The sequence below is a fragment of the Telopea speciosissima genome, chromosome 5 (genome assembly GCF_018873765.1).
Source record: "Telopea speciosissima isolate NSW1024214 ecotype Mountain lineage chromosome 5, Tspe_v1, whole genome shotgun sequence".
Taxonomy (NCBI): Eukaryota; Viridiplantae; Streptophyta; class Magnoliopsida; order Proteales; family Proteaceae; genus Telopea; species Telopea speciosissima.
The window spans coordinates 52,334,259-52,345,817 of record NC_057920.1 but is presented as its reverse complement, the minus strand read 5'-3'; the positions used below and the strand labels follow the sequence as shown (position 1 = coordinate 52,345,817).

Sequence of the window (11,559 nt, the reverse complement as noted above, 5' to 3'; positions counted from 1 at the left end):
TTCGAGGCCCTCATGAAGAAATATGGGATCACCCATAAGTTGGCTACCTCTTATCACCCCCAAACTAGTGGCCAAGTGGAAGTGTCTAAGCAAATCTTAGAGAAAACCGTCAACCCCAATCGCAAGGATTGGTCTAACCGATTGGTAGATGCCTTATGGGCCCATTAGATCGCTTACAAGATCGATCTTGGTCAATCTCCCTGCCATCTAGTGTATGGGAAAGCGTGTCATCTACCGGTTGATTTAGAACACCAAGTATTTTGGGCCATCCGAAAAATGAATTTTGATCTATCTGATGCCGGTATACATCGTAGACTCCAACTATCTGAGTTGGAGGAACTTAGAAATGATGCCTATGACAATCCTGGGATTTGCAAGGCGAAGACCAAAGCTTACCATGACAAACATATTCTCCGAAAATCATTTCAAGTAGGCGATAAAGTCTTACTTTACAATTCTCGATTACACCTTTTCCCTGGTAAGTTGAGATCTCGTTGGGATGGTCCTTATGTTGTACATAACGTTTACTCCCATGGTGCAGTAAAAATTTTGAATCCAGGGAATGGTGACATTTTCAAGGTCAACGATCAACGCCTAAAGCCATTCATTGAATTGTCTACTACAACTATGGAAGAGGTCATGGATCTCCATGAGCCTCTTTACTCTGATGATTGATCGCCTCTAGTATTTTTCCTCTCCTTTGTCTTTGTTTTTACTTTCTTTCATGCATTGAGGACACTGCATAGTTTTAATTTGGGGTGGAGATAGGTTCTTGAGCTGAATTGTGTTGTATCCTAACTTAGGCGTAGGTGAGTTTATAGCCATCTTAAAATTTTTTGGAATGTTTTTATTCACTTTTTATTTTTGATTGAGAGAGAGATGACTTTGGTAACCTATGTGTTGAAGTAATAAAGCTCTGGTTTCAAGAAGTGGAATTGATATATATCTCAAGGTAGGGGCCAAATCAGAAGCATAACACTGTTTTTCTGAAAAGGTCGATCTTATGAGTTTTTCTTAACTACTTAAGTTTTAGTTAGGCACTGAGACAGAGATTTGAGATTAAAGTGTTATTATTCCTGAAAGAAGTTCTTGGAAAAAAAAAGAGAAAAGAAAAAAAAAAAAAAATCCTAGTTTATTGGTTGTATTAGACTGGGTGCTCCGCCTCATGAAGCGAGGTTCCTAGGCTCGAAACATCTTTCAACTATAGATTAGAAAGAAGAAAGTGCTTGAAGTTTGGACTCATATTGTATCAATGTCTGAGTCATAGATATATGCAACAAGATAATTCTGACATTGCTTAGTAACTTGGGTGTCTGGTGCAAGCTCTGCATGTCATTCAAGCCAACTGCAGTAAAGGGATAACTGAGTTCAATTCTGAAGAAAGAAAGAAAAAGAACATTTGAATTTGTGCCTTTGTCTCAGTTCCCTATTTAAGCTCCGAGCTGATTCTTTCATATCCTTGATGGCATACTTGGATTTAATCCCTAGGGTTAATAGTGTCAAAAATATGAGGAGATCCCTTAATTTAGATGTCTGTTAGTTCCATGGATTGGAGCGGATAATAAAGTTTAAGTATGGGGGTCCCTAAGGAATCTCAATCTCATGAGTTTTTATCATCGTTTTTTTTTTTCCAATTTTGAGTAGAGATGGACTTTTCCTTTATCCTTGTTAGAATTACAACTATTTCATGGTTTTGAATTTTGTGTGTACATTCATTGCAAACACTCACGAGACACAACTTGTCCACTAGGGTAACCTAGGGGTTTAAACGCTTGTTGCACATGCTAAGTGCAACCATGATTCCTACGAAAGTGAGTTAGGGTTTTCTTTTCTTTTTTTTTTTGTTCTCATTAGGTTAGTTTTCTTTTTGTTTGCTCGAGGACTAGCAAAGTTTAAGTATGGGGGTATTTGATGAACATATATATGTGTGAATTTAAGCCTTTATGTTCTTGTATTTTCATGCTTGAATAGTGCTACTCGAGGTGTTTTTATGTGTTTTCAAGTTTTAGGTCCATGCTTGAAAGAGAAGTCCAAATTATGCTAAGAAGCCGTTGTGGAGCTAAAATGCAAGGAATCAAGTTTTAAAAAAGCCCATGTCCATAGGCCCAAGAATCAATTTCATATATGGGCTGAACTATTGGGCCATGAAAATCCAAGCAAGCAAATTTGAAAATTCCAAGGGTTATTTTTGTCCAAGTGTATTGTTGGTGACATCTAGCATTTTCAGTTGTGGAGTAGAGCCCAAGTCAAAGCAAGCTACTCAAATCTTGAAAGATTGGAAAGATTATCTTGGTGATTTTATTGAGATCTTCTATGTTTGGAGAATTGTGGATCTAATCTCCACCTCCCTCACTATTTTTTGAACAAAATCTCAATCTTTCTCTCCCTTTCTTCTTTAAAAAAAATTTTAAAAAATCAAATATTGACCAAGGGAATCTCTCCCTTGGCTAGCCAAATTTGGCAAGAGGGATTGGGGTTGTGGTTATAAATAGGGGGTCTTCTCCCCCTTGAGATGCATTCATTCTCTCTTTAATCATTTATTTTAGCATTCTTTCTCTGGTTTTTCCCTTTCTAGTTTCTTTGTCTAAGCTTAGAACTTTGATGCAATTTTGTCTTTTTCATTCCTAGATCTATTGTAATTTAGGACTTTTAATCTCCATCCCCTTCTTACATTGGTGTAATTCAAAGTGTTGATTCAAGTTTAAGGCTGAAAAGTCTTCTTCAATGGTTCAAGTTCAAGTTCTACACAAGCTAAGTTCTTTAATCTTTTGATTTTATTTTTATAGTTTAGTTTTAATGTTCTCTTCATCAACCCCCTCTCCTTCCATCGATTTTCCCATGGCCAACTAAATCCTTAACTCTTGGGGGTAGGATGAAGCCATGAGGGAAGGATGAGTTGATGATTTGCATACTTGTGTATTAATGGACATGTTCATTGTTTGGGCTTACAATAGTTGACCGTCGCATTATGTATGTCATCCTAATGGACTATATACAATATTACCGCCGTAGCCATTATGACCTCATTCATGTTTATGATTTTTAAAATCTAATTGTGTATTGAATATGTACTATTCATAGGATATGTTAGCCCTTTTCACCGCATCTCCTATAGACCTAGACCATGATATATACAATGTTTTGATGTGTTGATCATTGACTTACCCTAACCATGTGGTGGATTCCATCCCCAAGAGCCCATCTCAATTTCAATCTACCCATCTCATTCTTTTACTTTTTGTGTTAACTTTTGTTTACCCTAGTTTAGCCTAGTTTCTTAATTTGATAGTTGATCTTGGTATTTTTCTAAGTTTAAGTTTAAAGATATAAATTGCTTGTTGAGTACACTTTGCTTATATTGAGAGTAAAGATTTAAGCAACTCGACCTCCCTGAGTTCGACCCGTAGCTATAGCTGATATTGTGCGCTTACGATTATTTTTCTTATCAAACATGCTACACCCCTTACCAACAGGGGAAAAGGTGTTGGATAACCGATGGTAGCTTTCGACGGACTGGGGTGCCATTCTCAACAAACCACCATTTTTGGGTGAGAGCTTGTGTTATCTTGGGGGCTTGCGGCCAACCCAGTGAGGGGGTCCGGTTTCGTAGGTTTCCAACTGCAACTCAGGTTGTATCGCCAAATTGTCACCATATTGATTCATAAGAGATACAATCTAAGGGATGTTGCAGTAGCACTTTACTTCATGGCCTTAGGCATTTTGATTATTAGGTGGATGCATACTAAAACTGGAATTCATTCATGTGCATGACTGTAAACTGAATCTGATGTATGAATTATCCTGGCTGTATGGGACACTGTGGGATTCATCTATCAAGTTTGGTTTGCGTCATGATGAATTGGGCATTCATGATTGTTTGCGTATGCTTGTATAATTTAATTGCTCACTGGGCTTAGTTGGAAGTTCATCCCTCGAGGGACCTCTCTTTTTAGATATGGTTGTAGGTATGATGGTACCGGCTGATGGTGATTTGGCGCATTTGTGTGTTGATGGCTACGACGCTTGGGATGTTCCTAGTGAGAAGGAGCATGGACCGGAGTGCACTTGTGAGCCCTATGCTCTTGGTGTGGCTTAGTGCGGGCTTGAGGCCCATTTGGATTTTGGACTATCATTGAGAAATAATGTAATTAAATACTATTTTAACTTCTGGATTTTAATTACTTGTAATTATATATTGCTAGTTAAAGTTTACAAACCTTGAAATGCTTGAATAAAATGCCACTTACTATATGATATCACTGGTGTAGCTTTCGCACTCTAATAATTATAAATGTTATATAGCTTCTGCTCACACTCTGATTAGAATTATTTTGTGGGATCAATGATCTTGGTACTGCAAAGTGTAGATCCTTGGGGTATTCCAGTCACATGTCCCTAAGTGTAGGAGCGGGGTGTGACAGCATGGTATCAAAGCCATTTTGCTCTGCTAGGTTCACTGACCGATCTAACCCACATTGATTGATTCGATAATAGGTATCCCCTAATAAAAGCCTTAACAACACACAATAATAATAGAAACATGTAGGGTTATGTGATAGATAGAAAGATGCTATTAATCATTAATAGTAAAACCTTGACATTCAGATAATGAGGAAAGGAAAAGTACATCTCACCTCTCCCTTGCTCCTTGTTGTCCTACAACTAGAAACTAACCTAATGATTACAAAGAACATAAAAGATAGGAAAGCAAACTAGCAATCCTAGACCTGCTCTTATTGCTTCTGTTTCTCTTTTCCTTGTTCTTTCCCATTTCCATAGTACGCTATACTGGCCTTTGAGGTCTCATTGTATCTTGATGCTCTTCAATGACATCCAACCGATGGTCAATCTTTGCTAACCACGACCCCATGAGCAGCCGCAACATAAAGATATCATCATTTAAGCTATGTTCCATCTTACCAAACACTAAAGCATAAAACCCCAACCTGGGGGGCCTGATTGAAGGATTCTCTCGAGGTGGGGGGATAGAAACTATACCATCACCACATGACTCTTCATCCCCTCCACGATCATCATCATTACCACCATCATCTCTAGATTGTTCCCTCACCCTCTAATCAGCTTTTCTGACTACCTGTACTTTGTCAAGTGGCAACTTTAGACTACCCACTTGCCAAGTCATTTTCATTTTTTGTTTTATTGTTGTTTTATCGATGAAGGTGTCACATGTTCCTCTCCACCCATCATCTTTTGGCACTTTCAAATGAAGTGCAACCTTGTGATCAGTTTGGCATAGGACAGATTCCCCTCCTCAGGGTGACCCACCCGATACACCGTGGCATGGGTTATAATATTGGGTGACACAAGAGGTGTCTAGTGTAAAGACAGTAGGTGTAGTAGCTTTGCACGTTCGACACTTGTGAGGGAAATAATTGAGCATTAGGAATTATGTATTTAGCTACTAATCAAGCAAAGTGTCAATGCTGGGAAACATGAAGGTTTAGCAGTCTACTTGATCCTTGTGCCACTCGGAAGGATTGGAAGTCGTTCGTAATGACCTGCCTTTCTGTTATGACCTTGGCATTCTTAAAGTTATCCCAAAAATCCCCGCATCCCTCAGATCAGAACCAACGGTCATCATAGACTCAAGGGGGAGGTCGATCTCTTGTACCTTTCCTTGGGACCATTGTTGACCCACAAACATGAAAAAGATCAAGTAAGGCATGGGTTCAGAAACCATACATGAAGCAATCACCATTGTGTCGTGTGTGAAGTGTTTTACAAGGATATTAAGCATTCAAGGAAGAAAATATAAAAAATAAGGGAATTGAATGAAATTCAAGTTTTGGTCGATTGTAAAGTCTCAAAATTGAAGTGAACTTGCTGGTTTGTTGTGGAATCTTTTGAGTTTTTGGTATGAGTATGCGTGTATGTATTTAAATATTGTGAATAATGGGGTTTAATTATGAGTTTGACTTGGTTTCTCCTCCTAGGAATCAAGCATGGTTCATGCTCACAAGAAAGCCACGGGGAACCCAACCTCCCCAAGTTGGGAAGCAATCGGGACATCTGGTTCCACCACTCTTGTCGTGCCACCCGTGCTCACCGCGCAGGACGTTACTACCATCGTGGAGAGCATGATGTGAGATTTTAAAGAACAACAACAGTTGTTCCTGTACAATGCAATCACTTCAATACAACAACAGTAGCTGCAGTTCATGGCTGATATGACTGCTCGGTTCCAATTTATACACCACGCACAAGCCGTATCGATGAATCCTTTAGCATCTATTGCACCGTCTGCGACCGACACCCTAAACCGGGGAGTTCGATGCTATAACTGCAACAAGCAGGGGCATATATTTAGAGACACCTATCATAGGAGTGGGCCCAGATATGTGCCGTATATTCAGGTCATCGTTCCAATGTAGCCATAGCCGGGTAGTGGACCACTCAGGAGCACATTCCCCATGACTACTGAGGATGGGGGATCATCATCGGGTATTGTGGCAGGTACCTTACCTAAACTTCTAATGCTTTTGCATGCGTTGTTTTCCTTCATAGCTTGCATGTCATCCATTGATTTCCCTATATGTTGACTACTTTGAGGATATACCTATCGCCTATGTATGCATTGTCGGTTCTAAGTTTAGGACTCCATTTAGTTGCCTACCATCGTTAGTTAGATCTATCTTTCTGTGTTCTCGTCGTCGAAGGGGAGACTCTCTAAAGACCTTATCGTGTAGTTTGTTTTGGTATGGGAATTTTTCCCTATAACATTCGACCTCCGTAGTTGTCTTAGGTTTTTCTTGAGAGCCATCTGGTGATTCTATGGAGGGGTCCCGAGCATCCTCGGGTGAGCCTTTAGCCCCACTTACCTCTCGGGTTTGCCATTCTAAAGACTCATAGAAACCGCGTCCGTGTGCCCTTGGGTGAGCCTACTACCCCACGCGTCTCACGGGATAGCTATTCTTGAAACTTGTTGGTAACCCTACCAGAAATGTTTGAATTGACTTGGTAAATGGAACTAGACCATGGATCATGTCGTGTAGAAAGTCTTAGTTTTGTACCTGAATTCCGAGGGTTGGTGAAAGACTATTAGGCATACAGTTGAATCCCGGTACGACTGTGCACCCACAACCGCTGATTAGTTAAAGAGGGCAATGCAGGTCGGATGCGAGGAAGTATGAATTATACCAAGTAAATTGAGAGGAATATCAGATCTTGAGATTAAAGTTGAGGAGAAGCTTATATCGGGTGTGGTTATAGCCTAAAACAACCGGGATTAGGATGTAACTGAAATTGAAGGATTTGACAAAACTTTGTTCAACAATAGGTATGAGTGGAGTAATGGGCCATCGAACGTCCCTTCATTTTGGGAGCTAACAACAGGGATTCCATCAATATTCCAATTCATTCTAAAGTTGGGCCCAAGTAGTGAAAAATCGGATGTGGAAGTTATTATAGTAGTGTCAATGTAATGTGAACTTGTGATGTGGCCCAAGACTAGAGGATTATTGTACTGGGGGAGGTATACTAAGTTTGGACCTTTAAATTTTGGGAGTACAAGTTTGGAGTTCGATGTTAATGAGCTTTTCTATCACCTCAAAATTCAAACTAATTGAGCTTGAATTTTATACGGGCCACGTGCATAAAGGGATCATGTGTTACACCACTCGGATCATAATTAATTATTATTTCTTCCCGTGATGTGTGGTTATCACGCCACGTATCTTGGTGAGCTGTTCTCACCGTGGTCAAACCCGCTACAAAATTATTGACCACAGTGCGGGTTTACTGTGGAGAAAACTATTCGGGGTCACGGGGACAAACCATGACAAGGAAATAGTAAGTTCTAGCCCTTAAGGTTATTTATTTACCCTTTCTCTTGATGCCCTCGAAGTACGGGTCAAGATTTGGACAGCCCGGCTATTTTAGTTGAGTTGGGAATATTCCATTTGTGGGTCCCACTTATTTAAGGGAGCGTGTGATGGGCTTATAATCCCATGGTGGATGGACCCATCCCCAAGTGGGTTCTTTTCTATTTGAAACCGTGGGCAGGCCCATTTAGTTAAGAGGCCCATTTGACTCTATTTGACCCATCTAACTTAGAGTACCCATTTAACTTAAACTACCCATTTAGCCTAATGACCCATTTATCTTGGATCCATCCATTTAGCTATTTGACCCATTTAACTTAGAGGATCCAAGGTCCATTTTCTTTAAATAAGACAAAGGGGGGGGGAGAAGCATTCATTTCATTTCTTCTCCCATCTAACCTAAATCGTGGAGGAGAGAAAGAGGAGAGAAAGGAGAAAGAAGAAAGAAGAAAGAAGGAAGAAGGAAGGAGAGAAGGAGGAAGAAGGGTGGAGAAACTTGGTTGGAGGTTGGAAGAGCACTTCTTGGAGCCTCAACATGGAGCCTTCTATATTGGGGGTAGGTAAGTCATTCAAACCCACATCTCTTCATCTATTTTGATTTTTGGGGTTTGGGAAATGGGAGAAATTCGACCTAGGGTTCTCTTGAAACCTAAGGAATCGATGGAACCTCTAAACCTAGACTATGGTGGAGTTATTTCACTCCATTACAAGCCCTAAGCCGAAGTAATCTCTTTCCATTTAAGAAATTTAAGGTTTCTACCATATTATGTCCTAATTTAGGTTCTCTTTGTTTTCTCTTAAATCCATGGGATTACATGGACCTAATGAGGTCTTAGAACCCTAATGGACCTAGGAGGAAGCTTTCTTGAAGCCTCCCTACCTTTAAACCCCTTGGAAAATGAATCCCTAGTGAGAAACCCTTCAATTTTCGATTCTGCCAGGTATGTGGTTTTACACTCGGATTCATTTTCTGAAACCACACCGCAACCGACCTTGACTAAAACTATCCTACGCCCGGTTAGCTAGGATTTACATGTGGTTTTAGACCTGCAAGAAACCACCCTGAAATTACCTTCCCGAGAAGGATTACGTGAAGGTCGGATTTACACTCGGTTTCAGCTTTGAACCACATCCGCATCCGACCTTGACCAAAATTGTCCCGAGCCCTGTGAAGGTCGGATTTACACTCGGTTTCGCCAAACCACATCCGCATCCGACCTTGACTAAAACTGTCCCGAACCCCGGTTTCCTAGGATTTACATGTGGTTGCGTAATTTGGGCATGAAACCACTCCGCAACCACTTTGTTTCGGAACCTCATACTTAAGTGTTTATGGGAGACCTTTGGGGATCCTTTCCTTTCGCTCGTTTAACCTTATTCCACTCTTTGTATAGGTTAATATATTCACTTTTGTGGCTTATTGCTTGATCGAGGCGACAACGATAATCTTGGTGCTTGGCGATACGTTGTGAGTGGGTTTGGTTGTTTGGGCTTGTTATTATTATTGCATTATATATTATGTAATCATTATAATTAATAAGCATGTTTGTGCATATTGCATACTCTTATATACAATTGTTATAATGTTGATTGGTAATGTGATACCTTGATGGGTCTCGGTGCGAACCCAACACTATATACATTTATGAAGAAATTTTGTTGAATGTCATGTTGAATCTGTATGCGCCAGTGCGTCTGGTAACCGGGCACTAAACCGGATGAAAAGTTGATGCGCCCGGATTACCTCTAGGGACGATAGGACCCGCATGTAGTATATTGTGGCTAGGATTTCACACCCTTATGCTACGACCCTTACCAACAGGGGTTTAGGTGTTGGGTAATCATTACACCGGATTCCGTGGAGGTGGGAGAGGCCATCATGGTAGTATTGGTTATCGGGGTCCGCCACGAGTGGTCTTGGAGGCTTCGATCGGCGTAGGTCCCACGTGACAATTGAGGTTTCATTGTGGCGATAAGTTAAGTGACCCACGTGTCTCCGAGTTGTCACGAAGAGCATATGCCATTGACTTAGTTGTTTGTTAGGTGGAAAAATGGACTTAACATGTGCATGCATCATTGGACTATGTGAATTGCGTGTTTGTGCATCCCCATCCCCTCACCGCTCTGGAGCTAACCCCTTGTGTACACAATTTTTAGATCATGATGCAGTGCGGAGGAGCCGAAGTCGTGTTAGAGGAACATGGCAACGGGTGTCCTTGTGACGATTGTGCCTACGGGCCGTGAGAATTCTAGGGACTTGTTCCCCTTTTGTTTATTTTAGGCGTAGGCCCATGTATAAACATTTATGTTATATCCTTGTTGATCATTATTAGATGGTAATGAAAAATGGATTAACTACGGATTTATCATCTAGACTTTGATCATTTTGTAACTATTGATTTTATACGCTCCTAAAACTATTGATCATTTGGAATGTAATATTTTCCTTTCCGCACTCGATATTATATTGTTTTAATATTAGTTATGATCGTGGTTGCTGGGACACCGTGTCGTGATCCTGGCAGCTTAGTAGGATGACAAGCGTCGTCCTAGTCACCCCTTATAATGTATTTTATCCCTTGTCTGGGATGGGGGCGTGACATCATGACTATCCAACCCAAACTAGGTAGCTAATCTGGTTTTGGTGTAAGAATTTCCATCTATTCGAAACCTTGTAAATGCCAAATGTGCAAAATTTTTTATAAGGTGTGAGGAATGATACACCCGCACCCAAAATTCTGGGCTAATTTGAACTTTCATAGTGGATGTTATCCCGGTGAATATTGACACCAGTGATTCTTGAGATGTTATAGTCATGAGAACAATTGGAAATAATGACAACTCCTCATGTACGTGCCATGGTGTGAAGAAAACCGTAGGGATTATCTGAAGCCCCTTTCAGATGTGTGATGGTTTGAAACTTCACCTGTGATGCATGTGAAGTGTACTAGAGAAAATCTCGGGTCAATTGGAGTTGAGTATTCATTTCAACTCCAATTGACCCGAGATTCGGATAATCCCTACAGTCTTCTTCATACCACGACACGTATATGAGGAATTGTCATTACTTCCAATTGTCCTCATGACTGTAACATCTCACGAATCACTAGTGTCAATATTCATCAGGGTAACACCCACTATGAAAGTTCAAATTAGCCCGGAATTTTGGGTGTGGGTGTAACATTTGTGCGTTGATGGTTATGGCACTTGGGATGTTCCTAGCGAGGAGGAGCATGGATCGGAGTGAGCTTGTGAGCCCTGTGCTCTTGGTGTGGCTTTGTGCGGGCTTGAGGCCCATTTGGATTTTGGATTATTATTGAGAAATAATATAATTAAATATTATTTTAACTTTTGGATTTTAATTATTTGTAATTATATATTGCTAGTTAAAGTTTACAAACCTTGAAATGTTAGAATAAAATGCCACTTACTATATGATATCATTGGTGTAGCTTACACACTCTGATAGTTATAAATGTTATATAGCTTCTGCACACACTCTGATTAGATTTGCTTTATGGGATCAGTGATCTTGGTACTGTAAAGTGTAGATCCTTGGGGTATTTTAGTCACATGTCCCTAGGTGTAGGGAGCGGGGTGTGACATGATCAATCTCAATCAGCATTCACTTCGAACAGGTATATCTGTTTATATCCTTATAGCCCATGAGTTATTCCATTATATCAAAAAAAGAAAGAGAAAAAATCATTCTCAATTT

At 40.3% G+C, this 11,559-nt stretch overlaps 1 protein-coding gene across 1 annotated transcript; it reads left to right on the top strand.

Moving 5' to 3' along the window:
- The first annotated feature begins 276 nt into the window (after positions 1-276).
- LOC122663061 lies at positions 277-675 on the top strand. Its single transcript, XM_043858767.1, has one exon. It carries the CDS (start codon positions 277-279, stop codon positions 673-675), a length of 399 nt encoding a protein of 132 aa, XP_043714702.1.
- The last annotated feature ends 10,884 nt before the right edge of the window (positions 676-11,559 follow it).